This window comes from Lepidochelys kempii, chromosome 10 (assembly GCF_965140265.1).
Source record: "Lepidochelys kempii isolate rLepKem1 chromosome 10, rLepKem1.hap2, whole genome shotgun sequence".
In the NCBI taxonomy this organism is placed as follows: Eukaryota; Metazoa; Chordata; order Testudines; family Cheloniidae; genus Lepidochelys; species Lepidochelys kempii.
This window is the reverse complement of record NC_133265.1, coordinates 77,735,640-77,763,110: the sequence shown is the minus strand read 5'-3', so window position 1 is coordinate 77,763,110 and position 27,471 is coordinate 77,735,640. Positions and strand designations below refer to the sequence as shown.

Genomic DNA, 27,471 nt, shown 5'->3' with positions numbered 1-27,471 from the left:
AATACAATTTTCTTTATGTTTTATTCCTGCTCCTGATTGGCTTCCCTTTCACATGTTTCTTGTGCCTTTGGATTGTGAACTCCTTGGCACAGGCACTAATCTCACTACGTGTTTGGAAAGCAACTAGCTCCTAGCACATTGTGGTTGGCACCATAACATACATTTAAAAAACAGTCATGGGAAAGCCTGGCATTTAAAGATGCAAACTTGTTCTGGAAATGGCAGAAACCACACAGCAATAAGGGCAGGATCAATGGGCTGCAGCAGATATGTTGCAGTAAAAGGAAATGCTGTATTAATGCCATGCCATGTCTTTGCAACTGCAGGGTATCTTGGGGCCATAGCAATCTAATCCAGGCTAAAAAACTTTTATGAGTTAAATGGAGACAGAGTGTAGGAAAGCGGTGCAGGCACAGAAAAGCCTGGCTAAGGCTACGTCTAGACTAGGGAATTTTACCAAACAATTTACATGGGCTCATCTGTACCAGTGTTGACACCCATTGTAGATCTAATAAAGAAATGGGCCCAATGGGTCCAGTAGGTTTAAAAAGTATGGTGGAAAATATTGAAGGACACTTGTCTACATTAGGTGTGTTTTTCCCAAACAGTAGGTCCTGCCCCACCAGTGGGCTGTAGGAAGTTTCTAGAGGGGTTGCCACATCCAGGGGCAGGTTAACCCATCACTGGACTCTAACCTAGGCTAACATATACTTCTACCATGTTTGGGCCAAACCTGAGTAGAGCTGCGACCCAATGCCTGGAATAGGAAGCTGGACCCAGCCCCTCGGGCAGAAGCTGCCACGGCAGGAGGTGTCTGGGGCAGGCTTGCTCCCCAACCCTACCCGCACTGGGGCTTCCCCTCTGAATTGAGCTGGGATTAGGGTTGCAGCACCTCCATGGAGGGTGCATGCATGTAATGGTGAGTTTCAAAAAAAGACAAAATGTAGTTGATGGGTCACCTTAGTAAAATGTTTAGGAACCACTGCACTAATTATCCCCACTGGTGCTCAAGCCAGTGGCGCTAAACCAATGATAGTACACCAGTGTATTATATTAAGGAAAAAGAAAAGGAGTACTTGTGGCACCTTAGCCGAACAAATTTATTTGAGCATAAGCTTTCGTGAGCTACAGCTCACTTCATCGGACGCATTCAGTGGAAAATACAGTGGGGAGATTTATATACATAGAGAACATGAAACAATGGGTGTTACCATACACACTATAAGAGAGTGATCACTTAAGGTGAGCTATTACATTCAGGGGACACCATCATAGGGCCTAATCACATCAGCCACACTATCAGATGCTCGTTCACCTGCACATCCACCAATGTGATATATGCCATCATGTGCCAGCAATGCCCCTCTGCCATGTACATTGGTCAAACTGGACAGTCTCTACGTAAAAGAATAAATGGACACAAATCAGATGTCAAGAATCATAACATTCAAAAACCAGTCGGAGAACACTTCAGTCTCTTTGGTCACTTGATTACATACCTAAAAGTGGCAATTCTTCAACAAAAAAACTTCAAAAACAGACTCCAAGGAGAGACTGCTGACTTGGAATTAATTTGAAAACTGGATACAATTAACTTAGTCTTGAATAGAGACTGGGAGTGGATGGGTCATTACACAAAGTAAAACTATTTCCCCTTGTTTATTCCCGTCCCCCCCCCCCCCCCCCCCCCCCCCCCCCCCCCCCTCCCCCCCCCCCCCCCCCCCACCCCCCCCCCCCCCCCCCCCCCCCCCTTCCTCAGAGGTCCTTGTCAACTGCTGGAAATGGCCCACCTTGGTTATCACTACAAAAGGTTTCACCTCCCCCTGCTCTCCTGCTGGTAATAGCACACCTTAAGTGATCACTCTCTTACAGTGTGTATGGTAACACCCATTGTTTCATGTTCTCTATGTATATAAATCTCCCCACTGTATTTTCCATTGAATGCATCCGATGAAGTGAGCTGTAGCTCACGAAAGCTTATGCTCAAATAAATTTGTTAGTCTAAGGTGCCACAAGTACTCCTTTTCTTTTTGCAAATACAGACTAACACGGCTGCTACTCTGAAACCTGTATTAAGGAAAACTCCAGTTCAGCTCTAGCCTTGTGAATGCTAGTGCATTTTTTTACTATTGATCTCTTTGGGCCTTTGCAAATCTACAGAGTGTGATAATCAATGTCTGTCACTACCTATGGACTAGTTTATCCAATTAAAATCAAAAGGCATCGGAGGCTCTAGGGAACCAGTTTGGAGCTAGATTTGAAGTCCCTAAACACAAAGCAAGGGATGCTGAGTTTTTCTGATTTGTAAGGTCCTAGGAATCCACAAAACTTGCATTACCCCAGGACACAGACAATCTGATGAGCTAGAGGAATGGTTTAACCTGTCTCCCTTGGCAGAACACCACCAAGGGGCCTGGGACCAATACACCCACCCTATTTTTATGACCCCTTCTCTCTCATTCCAGCTCCCCCCTCATGCCCAGACTGGAATTTTTATTTCTTCCTTTCTCATTCACAGACCAGATTCACTCTTTTTCCATCCCTCTCCTGTCTTTCCTTCTGCCACATCACCTTTTCCCTGTCTGCCCCATGCCCTTCCCCCTTCCTCTATCCCCTGCTGTCTCATCCCCCTCCCCCTCCACTCCGCAGTCCCTCTTTTCCTGACACCCCTTCAGTACCCCTTCCCTCCTCGCCTCTCCCCCATCACCCCTTTTGGTTTCCCCTTCCCCTCCGTCACCCCCTCTGCCCCCTCCCCCACAGGCCATTCCCCCATTGCCCCATCTCCCCTTTCCCCTCCCTGCCACCCCCTATGCCCCCTCCCCATAGGCCTTCTCCTTCTCCCCCCTTCCCCTCCCCCATCACCCCCTCCTTGGTCTCCCCTTCCCCTCCCTGCCACCCGCTCCCCCACTGACCCATCCCCCATCTCCCCCTTCCCCTCCCTGCCACCCCCTCTGTCCTCTCCCCATCAGCCTTCCCCTCCCCCATCACCCACTTTCCGGTCTCCCTCTCCCCCCCCCCCCCCCCGGTCGCCCCTCTCTAGCAGCCGCGCGCACAGCGCTGCCCTGAGAGCGAGCCAATGGGGACGGGGGGACGGCAGGCGAGCGGGGCCAAAGGCTGCGGGCCGGGCCGGGGCGCGCTGTGCGTGGGGCGGGCTGGGCAGGGGCCGCGCGCGCCTCCTCCCCGCGCCCCTCCCCCCCCTCCTCCCCCCCGCGCCATGGCGAGCTGAGCCGGGGGACGCGCCGCGGCGGCTGCACCAGCACCACGGGCAGGGCCGGGCCGGGCCGGGCCAGCGGGCGGGCAGCGCTAGCGGCGGCCGGGCCGGGCCGAGCCGAGCCGAGCGCGTCTCCGCCGGGGAAGGGGAGGAGGGTCCCATGGCTGCCGCCCTCAGGCGGGGGCTGCGCTTCCCCGCCCCGGGGGGGCCCGGGCTGGCCGGCTAGGGCAGGCAGCCGCGGGGCCGGGCCGCGAGCAGGGCAGAGCGGAGTCCGGGCTCCCCGGGAGCAGGGGGCGCCGGGACGGGGGGCGGCCCTGGTGCTGGGGGGCGCGGGGCTGGGGCAGCGGAGGCGGGCCGGGCTTGGCTGGCAGTTGGGGTGCAGGGAGGTGGGGGTTTTTTTGGGGGGGGGATAGGCTGTAGGGAGAGCTCCCTTCGGGGGGCTGCGGCTGGAGGCGGGGGGGGGGGCGGGGCGGTGGGAGTGCAGGGGGGCGGGGCGGCCTGGGCGGGGGGAGCTGCCGCCGGGGTGCGGGGCTGAGGGGGCGGTCTCGGGGCAGGAGCAGGGCAGGGGCACCCCCTGGCAGAAGCCGGGGCGTCGGCGCTCCGTGGAGCGGGCCAGGGGCGCGGTGTATTTTGGGGGGCCAGCGTGTGTCGGGCAGCGAGTGGGGAATGGCTGGCAGAAGCCGCCGCTCCTGGCTCAGCGTGTTGCTAGGACTCATCCTGGGCTTCATCCTGGCCTCAAGACTCATCCTGCCCCGCGCCGCGGAGCTGAAGAAAGCGGGACACCGGCGGAAGGCGAGCCCGGAGGGCTGCCGGCTGCAGCAGGGCGGGGGGCTGCTGCGCAGGGACTCCCGGGGGACGCTGCTCTGGCCCCAGGACCCCGCAGAGCGCCAGGACGACATCCCGCCGGCCAGCAACTTCCTCTTCGTGGGGGTCATGACAGCCCAGAAATACCTGCAGAGCCGGGCGGTGGCTGCCTACAGGTGAGGGCTGCAGCCCTGCCTTGTGCTCCTCCAGCATTGTATGGGGCAGTGTCTCTCCCCCCCCCCTTGCACCCCTTCTCTGTCCTCCCCCTCCACCAGTGGATGGGGTAGGGTCCTCGCTTGTGCATCCCCACTGTGTCCTCCATCACAGGGTCTTCCCCCGGGCACCCCTTCTCTGTCCTCCCCCTCCATCACAGAGTCTCCCTCTTGCGCACCCCTTGTCTGTCCTTTCCCTCAGGCAGTGCATGTGGTAGGGTCTACCTCTCGCACACCTCTTCTCTGTCCTTCCTGTCTCGCAATGCGTGCGGCAGGATCCCCCCTGTGAACCCCTTTTCTATCCTTCCCTTCCAGTAGTGCATGGGGTAGGGTCCTCCCTTGTGCACCCTCTCTTTGTCTTTCCCTCCCCCAGCAGTGTGTGGGGTAGGGTCTTTCCTTCCGCCTCCCGGGGCCCTTCTGTTCTGTGTTCTCATATCCTCCCCCACATGCTTGGGGCATGCTGTCCTTGTTCTGGCTGACCCTATTCTTATGCTGCTCTAGGCATAGGGCAGCCCTCCCGTTCACCATGACTTCTTTGGCATATCTAGCTCCTCATCAGTGAAGAAGGTAGTCACTGGAGTAGGGGTGGGTACAGGGGGAGGGAAATATGTATGGGGATTTGCTTTATGCCCCCTTTTCCTTTGCATGTTAGCCTACATCTATTAAGTGGATAAAGTCCCTATAGGGGGTGTGCAGAGAGGAGAGTGTCTGTGAGGGGGAATGTGCTTTATAGTCCTCTCCCTTATCTGGGTTCCTTTGTATGTGCAGCTTCCCATCTGTTAAATGGATAAAGTCACTAGCCTTGCAGGGGAAGGGGGAGATCTTGCTTTATTATTCCCCTCTAGACATCTCTAACCTACTGCACAGATTCAGGGGGTTTTGCTGTTAACCAGCTGCTTTGTATTCTGACAGATGGGATCTATAAGTATCTAGAGTCTCTTCAGCAATCTTGACTTGCTGTGTATTTGAAGGCGTTTTTTGTAACGGCATTACATGCCTGTGGGTGACTCTGTCCATATTATCAACATCAATGGGGCTTATAAAAAGAGCCTCCATATAGATCAACCTGGAGGAAATCTTGAAATATGCATTCTGAGCTGCTGCTGGGTTTCTCACTAAGTAGGAAGACATCTGCACTGTACAGACACCAGTGTCTGACTTACACATTGCTCTGCCTTGATACCTGTTAAGCCTCAAAATGCCAGTTAAAAGTTGCTTCAGGTGCTACACCTCCACGCTAATCTTCTGTGGTTCTTACAATCACATTTTCCTATTATTAAAATAGCTTTCCTCTCCCCTGGTGCTGTCTGGCAGGCCCACACAAACAGCAGGAGAAATCGACAAAGGCACTATGTGTTTTTGGGCAGTTTCACTTGTTCCTAAAGTAGTGTCAAATGGATCAGAGGAAATTGAAAAAATACAAATTTTTCAGTTGTAGCCATTTTTGTTGCTACTTGCAACAGTAGCAGGCAAATTCAGACAATGAGACCTTTTCCTCACAGGTTCTGACCCTTTAAGATTTAGGAGTTAACTAACTCTTGTTTGAGAGAACCCCTGAACAAAATTGAGGGCTACTTTGGAAATGTAAGTTTGAGTTTGTTATAGAGCTTTCACCTTAAGGTTTTTCTTGGTTCTGGTTTGTTTGACTAGTTGCAATAAGTTCACACTTTAAAAGAAGGAAATGCTCTTGCATCAGAATTAAACCGTCTACTCTGAGAATGATCAGTCTGATAACTGATTAGACCTCCACAAATATGTCAATACTCAGGTCTATTCAGTTGCACTTTTCACGGGCATCCCTTATCCTTCATTAGGATATGCTCAGCTAACACTTTTGCACTGAACTCTGTTTGTTGTTAAGATCTCTGGCACAGAAGTTTTTAGCAAAAACTAGTTTGAGATTGGAAGCTCTTCTTAAACCATATCTCATTTGAAAATAGGAGGGGGAAGTGAGTAACATGAAGAACAATGCTGTGGTGAGATCTGAACATTCGTGTGTGTGTGTGTGTGTGTGAATGAACTTAAACCTCTGTGTTCATTTCAAAATTGCCAGGGTCAGTCTGACAGTACTGTAATTTCCTTCTGTTGAAACTTGATGAATACTCCCACTAGACCACTCCTTTGTGTCTTGTTTTAAGGGACATTATCTGGTAACTGTAACCCCAATTTACTGTTTAAATGAGGCTTAGCATACTGTAGCTTCTAACATTTTAATATTGGTGGAAATGTTTTTTATTGAACTTTTGTTTAAAAAACAAAACAAAAAAACATTCGCCACGGGCATGTTTAAACCAAATTTGTAGCATTGTGTGGGTGAAGTGTTCTGAATCTTTTCCATAAAAAGACCCCATATTACAATAGAAAAATAGTTTTGGGACCACCTCTGTTCCCATGTAGCCATGAACAAAGTGATCTCCAGGTTGAGAACATGGACAAAGTAAGTAGAAGGCATAAATGGTAAAACACGGATTGTTTAATGTTCTTCAATTTTGATACTAACACAGGGAAGGAGATCTCTTAAACATATTTTAATTTGCAGTGTTCTCTGATTAGATTACGTTCTTCAGGGCAGGGGTCCTCTTTTATCTAGGCATAACAATGTAGCCTGATCCATAAAGGGGACTCTGATATGCTACTGTAATACAGACAATAGTTGGAACATAATAACAGATTTCATCACCAATCGCTGTCTATTAGAGCAGTCATCCCTTTGGCAAGAGTAGTCCCTGTGGTTCTAGAGAGTCTCTACTCTGCTGATGTGTCCTAGACAAAATGTGCTTGGTGCTTCAAACTTAAGCTAAAGGCAGATCTTGGAACGTCATGCCCCAAGGTCTGCTTCTGTAAGAGATCTGTAGTTAAGACCTAGCAACCTAACTTGGATGTTATAGTTTTTAATCTTTTATGCAGATGTATCTTAAACAAATTTCTGTATTTTGTATGTTAAAAATATTTGGCCTGTTTGATCAATAGGCTAATGAAACTGAGTAAATAAGTGCTTTTCAGTGTTAGCAGAAATGGGAGCATCTGATTATAATGCCATAAAATGCCTTAAAGTGGAAGGGGATATTTAACACAAGGAATTGGTTAACTGGGCTCTTCAACATAGTAGCTCTGCTAGCTCAAACCTAGTTGGGTTGGGAATTTTGGAGAGGGAGGCGGTCATGAGAGATCTGTGGAAGATGTTCAAAGAGATGTTGGCATATGCAGCATTTACACGTTTGTAGTTACTAATATAGGACCTGAATCTGCATCCATTACACTGGGTAGTAGCCATGCAGGTAATCCTATTGACTTCAGTTGTCCTGCTACTTATGTGGGTCAGGCTTGCAGAACTTGATCCATAGGGTAAATGTGCGGGAGAGATGCACACTAACAGATGTTGGGTAAAGGTGGAGAGAAGAGAAAAGCCTTCAGCGAGCAAGATAATGCGCAGCCTGGAAGAGGAACTGGGTAGTCCCCCCAAAATTGGTAGCTTTTTTGAGAGATTCAGTAGTCACCAAATGGGCAAGATCTGAGAGCTGTTACCATTGTGAGGAGCCTAAAAGCATTTTTCACCCTGCTGTGCATTTTAAAAAAAAAAAAAAGTCCCAGAGATAAGAACACACTTTCCTTTGGCTAAAAGAAACCTTAGATGGCTTATGATTGCCATGGTACGCTCCACTAGACCATTAAGATTATTAAATTGACACAGCATCACAGTAAGATAAATTGATGGTTGCCGCAAGGAAAGTGGGGAAGCCCTTGTCAAGGAATTCTGGTATTACCATCTTAAGAGTTGCAGAGACTGGCTAATATGATTTCAATAGTTGTGAAGGAGCCAAAGGTGCAGGGAGCTGAAAATCTCCAAACTATTTTAGCTCTAAGGCTTCAGTTGAAAAAAGTGGTTGCAAATATTTACCAGGGACCAAAGAACAAAATGTACACTGTCCCTTGCTGCTGTTAATCCACTTATGGTTAGGAAGAACTTGAGCAGTGCACTTCCTGAAAAGCTTTGTCAGTTATTTCAGTGAGTTGCTAGTAGGAGAAGTGGGCCTATTGAATTTTCAGAAGCTCTAAATAGTGCTCTGGTAGCATAAGAGGCAGAGTGTAGTAGGCATTTGCTTTAAACTGTTATTCCATCTGACAAACAGATTAGCAGAAACTGTGTCTTAGAAGGCCACTAAAATACAACATAGGAAACAGATTTGATCACCCTAGCTGTGACCATGTAAATCAGGGAAGAGGTTGGAAAGTCAGAAAGAGTATAGGTATAGGGACTGACTAACAAAGGCATGAGGCCAAGAAAAAGGATGCCAATAAATGTTAACTTCCCGCCACTCAACCATTATCCTGAAGGGTTCACAGAAGAGAGAAAATCCACCAGTAGACTAAGTACCAGAGGATTCCAAAGTCTGTTGTTAGTAGAAGGTCTGGACAAAGATGTCTTGTAAATGGAATAGCAGCAATAGTCAATTTTGCCAAACACCAGACCCACTCATTTATTTTGCACATCAATTCTATTGACTAGGAAATTTGGAGAGTAGTTAACTTTTAACACAATTAATGTGTAGGAGGCATCAAACTTTGAGAACCAAGCTGAATGTTACTTTTCTCTACACTGAACTATGTAATTGAGGAACAAAAAACAGAGATATGGTCATTAAAGGACCATGAAAGAGAGATGCCATTCTGCTTATGGATAATGTAGTGCAGTACCTCATGCCCAAACTTGCCTCTTTCAAACGTTGCGTGGAAGATTCTAAGGTAAGGCACTTATTCAAGAGACTGCATTTTGAACACATTGTCATTCTGTTGTTATATCTTATAGGAAATAGATTGCTGAGAAAGCTAAATACTGCTTAGAAAAGCTGCAACAAAGGCAGCCAAAAGGATTTGGGGTCTAAGAGTGTAGTGTGTCTTCTGTGCCTGAGCCCAGGGCTGTCCATTGCAAGAGTAAAATACAGGCTCTTTATCTGCAGGCCCCGGAATCTAGTCTACTGGTTGGTATTCCTCTTATTGGGTCCTTTTAGGGCAACTAGTTAGATACTGTGGTGGGCGGTGGAGTATACACTTTTTATATTTGGAAAAATGTCATTTGCTTCCAATTCAGATTATGTTAAGTGAATCCGGATACGTGTTTTAATCAAAATAATTGGAATGAGAAAGAAAATATCAATGCAGACAATAAAAGTTCTTTTTATGGTCTGATCATATGCCATAGTGCGGGTATAAGACTTCTGGGAGGACATTAATATTTATTACAGTGACCCAAAATCTGCAATATACTCTACAGAACAAATAATATATTTTGGGAGCAACCACCTGTTATACTTCTGAGGTAAAGAGGAGACCTAGGCACTGGCTTTCCCACCTAAAATTGATTGAAGGAGCACTTTTATGTAAATTATAGGCACACTTGTACATTTACCCAGATGCTATAAATTGCACCTGCATATACTTGTAGGTGCAGAATTGGAGGCTGAACTCCAACCCTTCTGGAAATGAGGGCCCTAGATTAGCTTTTCTTAGCTTTGGAAGGGGAGAATTTAAGGAGTACAGCAGACCATTCAGGCTCTCTGGCAGCTTTCTGCAGGATAGCATGGCTGGTAGCTTTAAAAAGAAATTTCCTATCAAGATATAAACTCCTAGAGATCTTCTCTGGTAAGGGGGGAGACAGAATTGTATGTGGTGGTCAAGATCAATAGTTTGCACTTTGTTGATGTAAATAACCCTATCAATACCAGTGTAAAATTCTTCAGTGCTGAAGTGGATCAGCATATAAATATCTTTAAATTTTAAAAACCCTTACACTAGTGGCACCACAGATACTTAGTACCAGAGCCACATCTGCTACCAATGCTGCTTTTTCAGCATGACATTCATAGGTGAGTTAAGCTGATTTCTTACTTAGAAGTAAGGCACTCAGTGGAGAGAACTAGTCCATCATTTAGAAACAGTTGCTCAGAACTAGTCTTAATTCAAGGCTCCATGGTGTATTCAAGAAATCATTTTCCCAGCTTCATTAACTTGCTGAGGCATTGACAAATTGTTTTCTTTGGCATAATTATACAATGCAAGTGTTTCTCAAAACTCTAAATGGCTTCCTTGGTCTCTTGCAAGTGAAGTTCCCAGCAGAATCAGGCAAAAATGGGATACTTTTTTTCTTTAATCCTCTTTGATTTGGGACAACTCTCTGTGAAATAAATATTCTAGGTTATTGTGCTTTTTTATGAGTTCACTAGAGATAATGAAGCAAGAATTTGTTTTGGAAACTGAAGATGAGGAAAAATTCCAGATCTAGGACATGCCAAGTCCCTACTGCTAAGTGCATACATTATTACTAACACCACCATAACTGTATTAATGGTTTCTTTTTAGGAAGTATTTAATTCCTGGTTATAGTAGTTGTTGACTTTGTAGCCCTAACGTGTTTTTGTATACACCTTAGTTTGTGTCTTCAAAAGATTATATGCACTTGGTTTACACTGATTTAATTTTTAACAGCTTTCTGTGGAGAACCCTTGTACCTGACCAGCTGTACTAATCATGTGACTTTCACACAATTGGCTATATATGCGTGCAAAGGAAAGTTTCATCTGACTCAAAGAAGTAATGACTTTAAGACAGCTAGCCTTAATGCACTATATTAAGTGTCTTCATTCTAAAGGAAGATTGCTCAACTCTTTTGTTTAAATTATGACGTTGGTATTTCATGCTTCTGGATTGTCAGAATTGTGTGTGTCTTGCATGCTGTGTGAACTAGTATTTCTCAGTGTCATGCACATCTTCAACACTTCTCCCCAAAAAACCCAACAACCGTATGGACCTAATCCTTCAAATCTTGACTCATGTAGTATTCCTGTTCACATATGTAAAGATTCTACCTATGAGAGAGGGTTGGGCTCTAACAGAGCAGTTCTGTTTTATGGTTTTTGAATACTGATGTTCAGTAGCCACTAACGTTTTCTTGATCTGTCTTTGTACGGTGTCTAGTGTGTACCTGGCTGAGGCCTTTAGGGACTACTGCAGTACAGATGATTGATAATCCTGGTAACACCAACTTCGGCTACCTGGCTGTAGAAGCGTTGTGACCACATTTCCTTAACCAAAGGAGTCTGACTGGGGAACTGGAGGGTGGGGGCAGAGTATGGGCCTTCTCTGAAAGTATTCATTTTTTGGTTTTTATTACCAAGCTTCAGGCCTAGTTCTGCAAACCTTTTAATAAATAGTTCTCACTTATGTGAACAGTACAAGCGAAGCAAATGGGACTGCTCATGTGAGTAAATACTGTTCAGGCCATGGGAGGGGAAAGAGAACAAAGGCCCGTGACTGTGAAATCTTATGAGTTAGGACACTGCCTATAACTGAAGATCAGGCAAAAGAAATAAACCTAAGGATTCTAGACTGAATTGGAATAGTAGCTCTGAAATTGTTAAACTTGGTTTTACACTTATGACTTTACAAGTTGGCTCTTCAATGACTTAAAGTTAAGAGGCTTGAAGTAGCTTTGAACAAAATTCCATGTTTATAATAATTATTTTTGTCTTTTGATAGACAAATCTTTCAAATGTCAAATGATCAAATAAATTCAGGTTTGATTCTATTAGATGTAATAAACATGTATCCTGAACTCAAATTTTTCTGTTCCTGTACTTTCTGAATAAGTGGATGCATGAGAAAATAAGTTATGCATATCAAATGTCATCTGCCACTAATTCAGACAGTAAGAAGCAGCAGGTGTTGATGTTCTCCAGATGTTTTGGCCTCTGATGACTGACTTTTATTCAAAAGGCCTTAAGTGAGCTTCTATAAGTCACCTGTACCACAGTTCAAATGTGTGCTGAAAGCCACTGTTCTGAGTTAAGATGACTTACTCCTTATCTTAGAAATCACATTAATTTAGGAAATGATTAAGGTATACTCCAACTGTAGTTCTACCAAAAATATTATCTAGGGCAACTGGCTTTGGGCCAAGGGATGTTCTGCAGTTTGAACACTTAAAAACTCTATCTTAGAGTTTTACTGATGCATGCCGCTGTTCCACCTCAAGCGACGAGGAGCTATTCCCTACCAGTACACACATAAGTGTTGATATGAAAGAACTTGAACTGGGAGGGCTGAGAGCACCTCCAAACATGGGAAATAACAGACACAGCATTGCTTTACATAGCTGAGTACTCTTCTAAAACATCTGGACTGTGGAGGATCATTAGCTAGGAGCTATAAAGTGCAGAGAACATCCTGCGCTGTCCATAGTTCATCAATTAGAGATTGCTGACTTTTCATGGTGCAGGGAGTGAGCTGGAAAATTATTGGCTTCCTTAAAGGAAAAAGACAATAAACTGAAGAAGTTATAAGGACCTCATCTTGCCACTTTATTAAATGAATCTGTCTGGGAAGTGGCTTGGTTCAGTATAAAAGCAGCATTGGGAACAGATAACAACGGATGCTTTTGATAATTGTGATTCCCAACAGCTTTTGTTCTACAATTCTACATTTAAATTTGTCACAGTGCACTTTTTGACTAATGTTGGTCAAAAGGCTTCTTCACTTGGTTTTTAAATTTAAATTTATGCTGGGATATTTCACTCATAAACCACCAGATATTAGCATACAAAAAACTATGTATGGTCTGCTTTCATTTTACTTAAAAGGGAGTAGAGGATCAATCTAAATGTGGTTACCAAAAATTTAACAAAGAAACTCACTAGTTCCTGAAAACTTAAGATGTGGGTGTTTGCTTAAAACTATCTGATTTTCCCCACTTCAATCGAATGGTTTCATAAACTGTAGCTTATGCATCAACGACTATGGGTATGTCTACAGGGGCAAAGAAAAATTCACGGCTGGCCCGTGCCAGCTGACTTGGGCTCGTGGGGCTTGGACTGCGGGGCTATTTCATTGCTATGTAGACTTCATAGACTTCTGGGCTTAGGCTGGAGCCTCTGCTCTAGGATCCTGCGAGGTGAGAGGCTCCCAGAGCCCAGGCTCCAGCCCAAGCCTGGAAACCAACACAGCAATGAAACAACCCGCAACCTGAGCCCTGTGAGCCTGTGTCAGATGGCATGGACCAGCTGCAGATTTTTCTTTGCTGTGTAGACATACCCTAAAGATCTGATTCAGCTCTGACTGAAGTCATTGGGATTCTTTCCATTGATTTCAACTGGATGTTAATTTCCTAAAATACACTGGACACTTGACTAATAAATCCAGATTTAAATAAGTGTATCCTTTTAAAGGATTGTGGCTTTTTAAAATTAAAATTTTTGTGATGAGCAGACATCAAATACCATTTTATTTCTAAATGGAACTTTTTGTTTAATTTACCTGAATATTTTTAAATGAGGTCTCAAAGCCCTGGTCTACGCTTGGTGGGGGGATGGATCTAATTAGGCAACGTACTTAGACCTACTCACCATGGCGTCTTCACTTCGGTGAGTCAACTGCTGCCGCTCCCCCGTCGATTCTGCCTCCACCTCTCATGTCAGTGGAGTATGGGAGTCGATGGGAGAGTGCTCGGGGGTTGATTTATCATGTCTAAACTAGACCCGATAAATCGATTCCCCACTGGATCAATTGCTGCCTGCCGATCTGGTGGGTAGTGTAGACATAACCCTCGTGGCTAATGCTGTAGATTTCGGATCGTTTAAATGATCCAAACACATCCTACTCTTTGTAATCTAAAAAATAGTGGTTGGAAGCACCTGGTATAAGTAGAACTGATACGTTTAAGGAACACTATTCTTTTTCACACCTCAAGAATGTTTTCATGGCTGATTCTGAATGCAGATTATGGTCTGAACAAAGCTGACAAACATAACTAGAAAGTAACTCCTATAGAAGGAACGATTGTCCAGTTACTGATTAAAACTGCATTCCATGTCTTTCTACACAGAATACTCTTTCCTCTTTGTGAGCAGCAATTGCATTAAACAAATCCCAGTGATCTAAAAGTCATAAGTTTCTAAGAGCAAGGATGTAAAACGTTTAATAGCTGTATAACTTAAAATGTGTCTAGAGAGTCTTTGCTTGACTGTGACTCTAAAGAGGAGTCCTCCTAAGCGTAAAGAGGCCAGCTGCCTATGTACATAAGCGCTAGGCAGGCTTTGCTAGAGGTTGCTGGTGAAGGCTGAAGACCGATGCTATGTCTTTACACAGCTCTACACAAATGAGGGCTCCTGGCTGGAAGAGTGGCTGATATTCCATAGGCCCTGCCTATATTGCTGATCCCATTTCCTCTCCCAGCTCCATGTCTCCTAAGACATCACCTTTATGCTTGGAACAGCCTGCCATTTCTTGTCCACAAATACCCATTCCTATTTAAGCCCCACTTCTTTCCTAAACTCTTTAGGGGAGCATGGGTCTGTCATCTTCTGGGAGCTGATCCACATCAGAAGTAGGAGATCCATAAATGTCTTAAGTGACTTAGGAGTGCTAGTTCTATTGAAAGCCATTTTAAGTGTCTTTGTCCTGTTTGAAAATCCCATCCTTTAATTCTTTAGCTGAAGTGGTAGAGTATCATGGTTTTAGCTCTGCGGGGTCCTAGGTTCAAACCCTGCTGTCAACCCAAGTAGTGGCTGTTAACTTTTTAACTTCCATTTCAATTGTCCTTTCTCTTCCTTTTGGTTTCTTTTGCTGTGTTTCTGAACTAGATGCTGAGCTTGTGGGGTCATGGAACACTTAATATCAGAACTTTGAGTAGGGCTTAAAAAAAATCTGCATTCCCATTCTCCAGAGACTGATACAAAATGTGGCTGTGAGGGGTAATACCATGGTAAGAAGAGAAGTCCATCTGTTAGGATTCTACTGTGCTGCTATTCGTGCCCCATTCTTTGGGGCTGCTTTTCCATAAGCCTCCAGCTGGTAGGGGGCAGATGAGTTTGAGGTGACCTTTCCTGTTTCTTTCCCTGCATATTGGGTTGCTGCATGGAAGAAAGATCTCTTCCTCCATCAGAGCCTACCTATTCAATCTGCCAGCTCCTGGGTGGAAAACACCACTACTCTACCCATCTGTCCTAGAGTCTTTCCTTCTGTGGGGTACAGACTTTTCATAAGTTGTTGCAAAAAAATGGTCATCTGTTCATTCTGCACCTCTGAAACTATAGATTAACCTAGGCACCAGTGGACAGAAGTAGGGACTGAAAAATGTGCAGGGAAACTTTTCATCTACACAAAATTAGCTTCAAACTGTTGTCATCTGCACAAACTTGAAAATACATTCTTAGTAATTAAAAGAAACTTATTTTCCTAAATTTTGCAAAAACTTTCGGGAGGGGGGGGGAGGAAAGTAGTAGCTTAAACAAAGTCAGTATCTAGGAGGTCCCAAATATTGTTCTTCCCTCTGCATCTGACTGGTATTCATACTTTACAGTTATATAGTCCTTTGTAAGGACTCTAGATGGTACTTTCAAGGGCACTCAGCATTAGCCTAACACAGTTCCCTTTGACTTCAATGGGAGTCTTATGCCCAATGTCAGTGGGGACAGAGTTAGGCTAACACTGAGCACTTTCTGAAAATTCCACATTTAGTTTTGGAGGAGCTTGATTGTTAGCCCATCTTGAAACTAGAAACTTAGGCTCAGAAGCATGTCATGTTGGAATAGCTTGGATGTCGTATATCAAACTTCATTGCACCCCTCTGACAACAAAAATAACTACATGACACACCCATACCCTGTGTGCCTGAGGGCTTCAGTCCTAGGCAGCAGGGCCTTAGCCTGAGCCCTGCTGCCCAGGGTGGAAGCCCATGGGCTTCGGCATCAGCCTCTGGTGGTGGGGCTTGAGCTTTAGCCCTGGGCCCCACTGAGTCTTAATGCCAGCCCTGGTGACCCCATTAAAGCAGGATAGCAACCCACATTGGAGTTGCAACTCACAGTTTGAGAACTGCTGTCTTTTATATGGTTCTTACCACTGTACGTGATTATTGCTTTTATGGAAGGAAGACTGCATTTCAAGAGAATTTAAAAGGGAGGAAATTCTTAAAACAAATGGTCCTCCTGAGTCACTTTTTCCTGTATGTTTGACTTGTACTGTGATGTGCTCTGTCTATAAACTTAACTTTGTATTTTCATTCTAGAACCTGGTCCAAAACCATTCCTGGCAAGGTTGAATTCTTCTCCAGTGAGGGTTCGGACACCTCTGTTCCAATCCCAATAGTGCCGCTACAAGGCGTGGATGACTCCTACCCACCCCAGAAGAAATCCTTTATGATGCTCAAGTACATGCATGACAACTACTTGGACAATTACGAATGGTTTATGAGAGCAGATGATGATGTTTACATTAAGGGGGACAGACTGGAGAGCTTCCTTAGGAGTTTGAACAGCAGTGAACCCCTCTTCCTTGGACAGACTGGGCTTGGCACCACCGAAGAGATGGGGAAACTGGCCTTGGAACCTGGTGAGAACTTCTGCATGGGAGGACCTGGTGTGATCATGAGCCGGGAGGTGCTGCGCAGAATGGTGCCTCACATTGGAGAGTGCTTGCAAGAGATGTACACCACTCATGAGGATGTGGAAGTGGGAAGATGTGTGCGGAGATTTGCAGGAGTGCAGTGTGTCTGGTCTTATGAGGTAAGAACATGAACACAAGAAATGAGGCATGTGGGGGCGAAAGGTGTGATGTTTTGTACAGGATAATAGCATGTCCCAAATACAAGCAAATGGGATATGGCCTACCTGACATCTAATTTTGTATAATATAAATTTAAAATCGGTTAAAGTAGTTCTGGATATTGCACCTGTCCCAGAGTTCCCCTGCTTTTCTTTCTAGCTTTACAATAAAATTGTCCTATCGCTCTTGAAAATAGTTTTTCTCCTTCCTGTCATCCTGTGAAACCCCCACACGAATGGATATGTGACTGCACGGAGAAAAATGTCTCCTAAATGAACCAAACTGGGGGAAATCTGGTAACTAGTCTACCCTTTCAGTTACACTACTCTTGGATGTTAATTTGTTACTATATATATATATATATATATATATATATATATATAGTAACAAATTATTTTTTAAAAAGTCTTCAGGTAGAGGTGTGACATGTAAGCTGAGTGTCTCATAGTTTTACCATCCCTGTGCTATGAGGTAAGAATATTCATCACCCCCGTTTTACAAATAGAAACTTGAGGGGAAAGCTAAATCAAAGTGGTGTCTTTCTTTCTGTCTTGTTTTAGTTTATCAAATGGGGCTCAGCATTCACAAGCCCATATGAATTTAATAGGGAGCTGCAGGTGCTCACCACCTCTGAAATTAGGTCCCTGAGTGATTTGCTGACTGTCAGAGCCATGAGTGGGAGTTCTTGGTTTCTAGTTTGTGCTTAACCAACTTGTCTGTGAGATCAGTATTGAAAACTAATGGAAAACCAGACTGCTTACCAGTGTTGGAGCACACAAGGCCTATAGACCTGTGAAATAATTACATGTATCTGTCTTAGTCTTTCACCCAACATATACCTATTGCCAGACAAATATTTAATCTCTCCAGCATTTAACATTGTCACACTGCATACAGTTCTGAGTCTGCAGATAATTAAACATGAAACTGCCTACAGGGAAGTGTCTACAGCTCAGGTATGGTTCTGTTACTTGTTGGATATTTGCTGATTCCTGCTGTTGGACTTGTGGGTGAAGACTGGCCTTCAGAGGGGCTTATCCTCCTCCTCCCTTCCCCCCACCTGTACTGACAGCCACTGATATCTGCCCAAAGAGATCTGATTGCAGCTTCAGGATCTCAAAAACCCCACAACCTGCTGTTTACAATGCTGTTTATTATTTACACTTTGTTATCCTCATGGACAATTCAGATCCATACAGTTCTCTAGGCTTTGAAGTTTGGTTGTAAATGTTGCAGAAGAATAATTCTGTTCAGCTGCTTACATTGGAGTTTTTAAAAAAAAAATACAGTGGAATCACTTCCATCAATCTGTAGTTCTGTAAAAGCCTGTCCCTACAGAATCTAAATATGTGGCCAAACATGAGTTCAGTTCTCTTTAAAGGGACACCAAGTTAATCACACTTGGAAAGAACACTGAAGATTACTTCCGATAAAAGGTCAAAGGAAGATTGCTTTACACTCATGTTTTTGTTCCAAGGGCTTACTCTTTGTTTCTGGCAGCTCTGTGTATAGTTTCCCCTAACTGTGAGCTCTCACGTAGGAAAAGGGGGAGGTTTTTTTAAAAAAAGAAAATTGTAAAACCACAGAAATTGACAGAGGGACTTGAGTCAGAGATAGTACCTGAAGCTGTTACTAACTAATTGACTTGGAAGCTATTATTAACTAAGTGACTTGGTTTCATTTTGACAGCAAGTCAGTTTAAATTTTTGAAATAGTTACTGATTTGCTTCTCCTGAGAAGTTACCATTTAGTGCCTTGTGGGCCCAATTGGAGCTCAGTGGAGTCAATGGGCATTGGATCAGGTCCTTGAGATGGAGAGAGCTTTTCAACTGCATTCATCTTGGCACGTGTAGATGTTTTATATATAAAAAATGAAATCTGGACACCGGCGAAGATGAGCTCTGGAATGGCAGTGGTGCTGTCACTTCTTCTATATTTCTAGACCTGAAATGATTTACTAGTGTGGTAGGTGCTTTACAGAGAAAGGATCAAACCACTTTTTTCTTAGTTCTCCTGTTTAAAATAGTTATTGGGCCTAGAGCAGACGATTGTAACAACTTCCATGTAAATAGCTACATCAGGTATCACTTGAAACTATTAAACGCTCAAATCCTGGTCCCATTGAAACAAATAGCAAAACAGCCATTGATTTCAGTAGGACCAAAATTTGGCCTGAAATCTTGAATCATTTTTAGAGCTGTCACACTTTGAGGAGGTAAGAGAAACAAAAAAAAGTGAGTGACATGTAGCAGAACTAGATTGCTAATAATGCTGAGGAAAAGCAAAATGCTTGAGCATTTTTAAGCTATTCAGAATGTTGTCTTCTCTCAGATGTGGTGGATTGTCTAAAATTAGTATGTGTGGAGGGGGAAAATAGCAAAAACTCTTAAAAATTACCCCTGCAGTGTGAGTGAGAATGTAAGGTTTAGTGTTCCCTGGGAGAGAGGGAGAAGGAGGAATAGCTGGGTAGCAGTTTCAATTATGAAACCACATTACTGCTTTAGGGAGTAGCTGCACTTTCATTTCACTGAGGGCTTTTTAATTTAAAAACTGTCATAATTTGGTCTTTGATCTGATTACCTCAGTGCCCAGACAACTGAATTAAATGTGCCTAGGGAATGTTATGTAAAATAAAACAATGGCTCTGTTAAGCAATGCAACTGTCTTAACCAGCTGTGTTAGGAAAGGTTAGTGTTTAAACAACATTTTCCATGTCTTAACTGTATTAATGAGTGTCAAGCAAGAGATCACTACGGCTAAAATGCAATGCATTGTATTGCAACAGACTTTGGGTGGAAGGAAGTTTTATTCCATCCCCTGTCTTCTTGGAGTATTAGTATTGCATTCTTTAGGATACCTCAGATTAGTTCCCTCTTTACAGTTCTTGCAGGGCTTAGCAAATTAGACTCTAATTGCTTTAAAAAAAAAAAAAAAGTTCCTTGCTTATAACTTCCATTTAGAAGAGTTCCAAAGAGCTTTAATGGCCCAAATCTTGAAGCCCCTATTCATGTGAGTAATTTCACTGATGTCAGTAGGGGCTGCTTGCATGAGCAAGTGTTTACCAGTACTTTGCCATACATTTGTGGAACATCGTTGGGGAAAACTCTGCTAGGCCCTGTATCTTCCCCCCTCTACTCTCCATTGCTGTTACCCTTATTGACACCCTGGGGGTCACATGTATTTTGATAACTGCAACCACCTCTTCTCGCTCTCCCTTTTAACTCCAGCCACCACCAAAACAGTCATCTTCTGACCTGACCATTAGACACCCCTCTACTGCTGCATCAAAGCTCTGTCCCAGCCTACATGTCTGGTCCTTGATCCTCGTGTTCCTCCTGTACCTTCTGCTTGATCAAAGATATCAGCCTCAAAACCCATCTTGTTTCATTCTTGTATTTGGTGCTGACTTCTGTGCTGCCTCTTACTCATGAAGTGTACTCCACTAAGCTATCAACCTTATTCATTACAAATCTCATGTAAACTCACTACTTCCATGATGCCCACAAGACAAGTTGTGAATAAACTTTGTTGGCCTGAATGCTTGGGTGTGTGTGAGGGGGAGATAGCACTGTCCGTTGTTCCCCTCTCTGGGTTTTATCCTTTCTCTGGTGTGTCTGAGGTTGTAAAATCTCTTTTTATCAGTGATTGTTCCTTTTTTGTGTGTGTGGTGGAGTGCTGAACTTGTCATTTGTGCTTAACAAGTAACTATGAAATGCAGCCACCTCCTAGGGTCAATGGGAGTAACCACTCAACAATTAGAGCACAACACATTGCATGACAGCAGGGGGACAGGACAAATTATGCCAAGGATGAACAGGGCCATGGAATATCATATGTCCACAGAGAAACAGACAGGACCTAGGTTATAAGGTCTTTCTTTCAAAACCTGACACCCCTTCCCATCCCCAGCATAAAGTATGTGGAGCTTAATTTACCTACGTTGGGGAGGATAAAGGGCTGAGTTGATCCCATGAGGACTGGACCCCACAGTCCTAGAGAATCTAGGTATTTCAATCTTAAAGGGATGTTGCCAGGGCTGAGGAGAGAATGTTTGATATACCTGTGTTAAAATCTTCTCTTTCGCTATTAGTTTACTACTTTGCATTTGTCTCTGCTTGGAGAGTGAAGACTGGCTAGTTCAGTTTCTGCCTTAGTGCGACATTGTGCCAGTGTACCAATTTCAGTTGCTCATACTGAAGAAAGCTGGCTTCCGTTCTGATGCAAAGCTATTGCAGTGCCTTCCTTTTTTAAAGAAAATTCACTTTTCTATTTTGAGTTTCATTTATTTTGAGTTTCATTTTGAATCTTGTATTTTCTTTAGCAACATCTCACCCATGGGGTCATCTTTCAGTAGCAGGTGATGCATTTTTTTTTAGTTGCTCTTGCCATAAAAATACTATGTAAAGAGTTCCATTCCTGTTCACAGGAATCCTGATCACTTTTATCCAAGTTATTCATAAACTGCTGGTACAGGTGAGTCGCATCATATGCATATTTAACTTATGCGAATTCAACTATATGCGCTCGGCAAAAAAAAAAAAAGAAAAATAACAAGATACCTGTAAATGGCGTGGGCGATTCCACCCACCATTCCACTCAATGAGCGTATGCCCCAGTGTGAGCATGAGATGGGAGACGTGAATCTGCTGTTCCCTCAGTCGGTCTGGGTTCCCGCATGACTCTCATAGTGTGAGCATCTTGCTCTGCTGAGTGTGATTCTAGTGTTTAAAGATACTGTAAGTATTTTTCGTACAACATGGCCCCTAAACGCAAGCCAACTACTTCGTCTGGCGCTCAACTGAAGAAACAGCGATCTGTTCCAACGCTGGAGGAAAAACTGGCTGTGTTGGATTTATTGAGAGACGGTATGTCGGTCTCCAATGCAGCACGTAAATATGGTCGCAACGAATCTAGCATCCGTGCCATCAAGATTCGAAAGAGAAATTCATCAAGCCGTGGCATCAAGTGCTCCAATAATTGCTAAGGTGACAAGCCAGGTGCGTGATAAGACTTTAGTGAAGACTGAAAAGACATTAAATTTATGGCTGGAAGACATGAACCATAAACGTGTGCCTATCGATGGCAACACGTTGCAAGAAAAGGCTCTTCACGCTGTTCAAACCTCCCGCTGAAGAGGGACAGCCTTCTCATGAGAAGGAATTCAAAGCCAGCCAAGGTTGGCTTAACAGTTTTAGGAACCGCTTCAACCTCAAAAATGTGCAGACTACCTGTGAAGCTGCATCTGCCAATGAAGAGGCAGCAAAAGCCTACCGTGAACAATTAACCTTTTTCTTCTATGATTTTCTTTATCTTCCGGAACAAGTTTTTAATGCTGACGAGACTGGGCTCTTCTGGAAAAAAATGCCCAACCGCACTTAGACTTCAAAATCAGAAAGACAAGCCCCTGGCTTCAAAGCATCTAAAGACCGTGTGACTGTGGTGTTTTGTGGCAATGCGGTTGGGCATTTAATAAAGCCGGGCTTACTCTACAGGGCTGCAAATCCCCATGCCCTATAAGGCAAGAACAAAAATCTCCTGCCTGTGTTCTGGCAATCAAATAACAAGGCTTGGGTGATGGCAACATTATTTTTGGATTGGTTCCACAAGTGTTCCATTCCGGAGGTCAAGTGGTACTTCAGAGAGAAAGGACTTGACTTGACTTTAAAGTGTTGCTGATCTTAGACAATGTTCCTGGCCACCCTGCGGCACTTCGGTTTGCTCATAATGATGTTGAAGTTGTCTTTCTCCCCCCCAATACCACCTCCAACCTCTTAAAACTGCTAATCACGCCTTGGTCAAGGCCACATACACGAGGCTTACGTTTTCTCTCAGATATGCAACACTATGGATGCTGATTCCAATCTTAATGTGATGGAGTGTATACTGTACTTTATGGGCGATTTAAGGGATTTTCAAGGGTAATTTTGACTATACGCGATTTTCGCCTTATGCACTGACTTTAGAACCTAACCCCACGTAAGATGCGACTCCACTGTAATTGGCAAAGCTGCAAGATATGCATCCAACTTTCTTCAGTTGTGTTATAAACCATTTGTGCCATTTTGCCCTCTCATAGTGTCAAACGCTTTTCTTTCCTCCTATTACAGTGATTGGTGCAGAATAAGAACCTAGACAGTGTTGTGCCCTGGTGAAAGTTTCTTACATGATTATTCTTTTGAAAACATTATTCTTTTGAAAACTGAAGTTTCCAGTAAAACTTTTCTATTTTAACTAGACCTGAAAAGTCATTTTAAAAAATGTATTGGTCCATGTGTCTTAATAGAAACTCCATTTCCAGGTTTACCTAGCAGTATCGGGTGGGGAGTGCTTTCCACACCAAAGCATCAAAATAGAAAACATATTTTCAAAACGTCTTTACGTGTGAGAGGTAATGTAAAGGAAGCCAGGGAGAGTCGAGTGCTTTATATTATTGTATTCTATTGTGGGTTGAGAAGAAGTTTGTCAGATTCACATAAGTCCAATTATGAATCCTTAGTGGAAAGGAAATGTTTGGAAGAAGGGGGAGTCTTACATTAGTATTTTTGTCTGGCCTTTTTCACTCAGATTTAAATGAGGATAATAGCTTCTCTGAAGTGCAGCTAACTGGAACAGGGTTTCCTTCTAAAACATTTGCATTGCATCAGATAGAGACGTAGGCATCCCCCCAAATGTTCCATTCCTGTATATAAGGCTCTCAAATGCGGGGGCAGGAGGAAAGTGTTTAGGGGCTCTAAAGTGGCCAGAAGTCAGAGAAATCCTGTGATGGTCAGGGAGGGAAGCAAGTACTGGCACAAATATACAACTGTTAGTGTGTGACTAGTCTCCAGTTCTGTGGGTTTCTCTCCTGAGAAGGAAACTTCTCCTTCACTGTGTCAAAAAGGTATTGGAGACTAACTGGCTGACTGACTGGCAGTGCTGACGGGCTTCATGTGGCCCACTTAGAGCTTGATCCTATGCTACATTAACTTCAAGGGCAGAGCTTCTATTGACTCTCTGATGCTGCACCATTAGCCACGATGAGATGATTTTATTGGAATATTCTGTACTTGCCTGTTTAGTCTAATAAATATTAAAATAGAGTTGTGAAGGCCTTTGAGAAGCAGGGTACAGCATGTGTCTTTGTTAACCTTGAGGACCAATGTAGCATCATGTCAGTTCTTGAATTTGTCATCTCCAACATTTTTCCACAATGCTGAGTATCCACGACTGCAGCTGAGGTCAGTATTTCTGGAAATCAGGCCTTCAGTATTGCTTTACATCAGTGTCTCTCTGACATGCAGTCCGTTCTGACATCAGGCCATGTACTACTTTAAAATAAACCTGTCCTTCAAAAAACGTGGGTAGCCGGGTTATAAATTGATGCCATCGGTGTACGTGTTGCCATGTGTACCCATGCACAAGGTGCCTAGATGAATCTGATGCAGACCATCCGTATGTATGCCATGATTAGTTTGGAGAGAACCTTGAATTACTGAAGACTTTTAAACTGTAACTTTGATGGCACTGTCATTGAAAGACTTCATGGAAGTCTGCTTTGTCTTTTTAAGAGCAATTCCATTTAGCATACAGGAGCTGAAGAATGGATTTCAAACACTGTGTGCGTGGCTGAGGAGAAACGAGTACCTTGCAGGAGAGACAATGGACAAGAATAGGTGGTGACCATATGTAGGCAGGGGCAGAATTGCGCAAGGCCTTGGAAATGAGTGCAAAAAAACTTGACCTTGATGCGGCAGGCAATAGGGAACCAGTGAAGAGCTTGTGGGGAGGTAGAGGGAGGTGAGCAGAGCATCATAACTCTAAAAACAGCACTTTCGGCAGATTGGTGAGGGGAGAAGCAGGGAGGTCAAAGCTGAGGAAGCTTCTCCGTAGATGCAGGAAGGCCACAGGGTGGACAAGGGTTTCAGCATTTGGAATGGGAGGTAACCTAGGATTCACATCTAAACTCTGTAACTTCTACATCATCTAAGTTACTTAAAAGAAAGCAAAATCTGACTGAAAACTCATAAGCCTTTTCTTAGTAACTTCTGCAGTCGCAGATCAGCAAAGCCTTAAAGCAGAAGTTTGAGGTTTGTAAAGTATTTTGATTGCTTTGCTGTTTGAACCCAGAGACCCTGGAGACAGCTCCATTTTGTGTATGTGCAGTTTTAGCACAAATTCTTCTTGACTCCTGGCCATGTTGTTGGGGGTGGGAGGAGGGAATTGTACGGTGTGCACTTGTATCTTACTTGTACGTTTGTTTTTGTTAGGGTTTGACCCAGTTTTCATGAGAATACAGAGGAGTCTGCTCTTAGATGACCTATAGTAATGTCTAAACTGACGGTTATAAAAATTTGAAAGTTGAACAATGAAATGTAGTCTCTGCTGATGCCAAGCATAAAAATAAAAGTACCTTAGGTCTTCCTTCAGTCTTCTGAAGTTCAGCCATTCTTTCATGAATTAGTATCAATGTAGTGTGAATGTGGGGAGCTATCAAGATTAGTCATTATCTTGAGTACAGTCAGCAAAGGCTTTATTGCTTCGCTGGATAAAAAACTTCAGTAGAATTTCCCCTCATCCCAGATTCCTAATTCAGACATGTACTTGTGGAGAGAAGTTGTGTGAAGACTTGAGAAACCATTGGAGAAGGGGGAAATTCTTCGAAAAGTGTCTTGATAGACTTGATAGAGTATCCACAATCAACTTGAAATCTAGTCCTTTTTTTGGATATTACACCTGCCCAAAGGATCCCTTGGGTCTTGCCAATCTTTATGGGTTGGCAGTACCACATTTCTTTTTTAAATGGCTGTCTCATTGTTTTGTGTTGGCTTTTCTCCCAAAGGGGAAACCCTATATAGTCAATTTCACTGCTTCACTGTCTAGGCAAACTTGTCAAATGCACAAAGCAGTTAAACTATAAAGAGAGATTACTACAACAAAGACTAGAATCTTAGGTGGTACTTATAGTAATAGGCACAGTGCTTTCAGGGTTGCTTTTTTAGTTGACTGTGTCCCTTTTAATGTCAAGTGAAAATGACCTTTTTAAAAAAAAAAAGTGAAGAGGGGGATCTGCTTTCAATCCCTCAATCTTTAAAAATAAGTCTTAAATTACTATTTATGTAGCACCAACAGTGTGCTGGGTTTGTCTGGACCTGTGCTACTGCTAGACTGTACCTGTAGTCCTGGGTGCTCCAAAACAATCAACTTTGTAAAAGCCGGTAGCACTAATCTGTTTCCAGGGCCTTTATTAATGCTGTTGGGAAGTCAGCATGGCAAAATTATATACAATAGATCTCTCCATCCTGATGTATCACTAAAACAGCTGCTTTCTAAGCAGCTCTCTTTGCTGGTCATGGTATGCTAGTGTATACAAAGGCTTTAGTAAACTGTCAGTTATATTTTGTTGATACAGCAGGATCGGTTCCTGGCATGTTGTATTCGTATCTTCCCAATTCGTATTCCTGATCTTTTTTTCATTCTTACCCGTACAGTATGCCTCCAACTGAGAGAAGAAAAGGGGAAAAAATACTGAGAAGAATTAAGTCTCTTAAAAAAATAAATCTCCTTCTGCTTCAACAGCTTCCTTTTATAAGGTCACTGTCTGTGGGATACAGACATCCATTAGTGCTGCAGTTTTTCCTTTTTGCTGACTTGGCTGGGATGAAACTTCATGTGCTGTGATGTGTTTAGATGTACAGCTGCAATTAATAATGGGAGCTGAATATCTTAACCCTCCCATATACACTGCACTAAAATGTTTCTGTATGGTAAGCTAGAACTTGGCTTTGGACTGCAGTGGAGGTTCCAGCCCTCTGGTAGATAAGTGGCTGTGAAACAGCAATCTGCAGCACCAGCTCCCTGTCACAAAAAGGAACACTTCTAACACTCTGCTGTGTACTACACTGTATAAGATCTCTACTCTTTTCTCTACATAATCTGCTGTCTACAGTTTGTACCGTCCATCGTATGGAGAACTAGTTGTTCAGGATGTGTCTAGCCTCATTTAGCAAGTTTCCTGCTGAAGAGTTGCTGTGAGTTGTGCCCTGAAGCCCTCTGATTTTGAAAATGGAACTTGGTTCTCTAGTGTACTGGGCTGCCACATATCCTTAATTGAGTCTTAAAAGGCTTTAAACACTTAGCACTAATTTCCTGTGTTTAAAAGCTTAGCTGGACTCCTGATGGTGTAAACTTTCATGGTTATCAGCTAGAGACATCTTAAATTTTTGCCAGAAATCCTCATTATCTAAAAGGTAGGCATTTTGTTCTTGCATACCTGGGACACCATGACCTTTAAGTGTCCTCAACTTCTCTGCAAGTGCTATTGGGAACTCTCAGAAACCTTGCTGTTAAATTTCATCTGGAAGAGGATTCACTGGTCCTGTTGCACTTAAAACTTAGTTCTACTTTATTTCTTGCTTTAAATTGGATTTCTGCTGGTATTACCACTTGAAGCAAACTGTCAAGAATTGCCTTCAGCTATGTTTGAGCAACTTCACATACAATAATAATGACACAAACTTGACTCTAGTTTTCATTTTCACCAACCGGAAATTTGAGAATCTGGTTAACTGGCAAGTTATGTTACAGATGGTGGTTGTGTTTTGTGGTGGTTTTTTTTTTAAATTTCATTAAACAAAAAATAGCCAAAGTTAGCTTAAATTCAGATATATTGATGAT

The 27,471-nt window shown here is 43.5% G+C and overlaps 1 protein-coding gene across 3 annotated transcripts in view; it reads left to right on the top strand.

Annotated features, from left to right (window-relative positions):
* CHSY1 (chondroitin sulfate synthase 1) overlaps positions 1-27,471 on the top strand; it is a 114,427-nt gene that overhangs the window by 12,347 nt on the left and 74,609 nt on the right. For 2 of the 3 annotated variants that reach the window (XM_073304301.1, XM_073304303.1), the window contains one exon: positions 16,283-16,778. In XM_073304301.1, coding sequence (XP_073160402.1) covers positions 16,413-16,778 — 366 coding nt within the window. In that variant the 5' untranslated portion in view covers positions 16,283-16,412. Of the gene's footprint in view, positions 1-3,753; positions 4,192-16,282; positions 16,779-27,471 lie in introns of those variants that run through there. The other variant, XM_073304300.1, reaches the window with a different exon arrangement.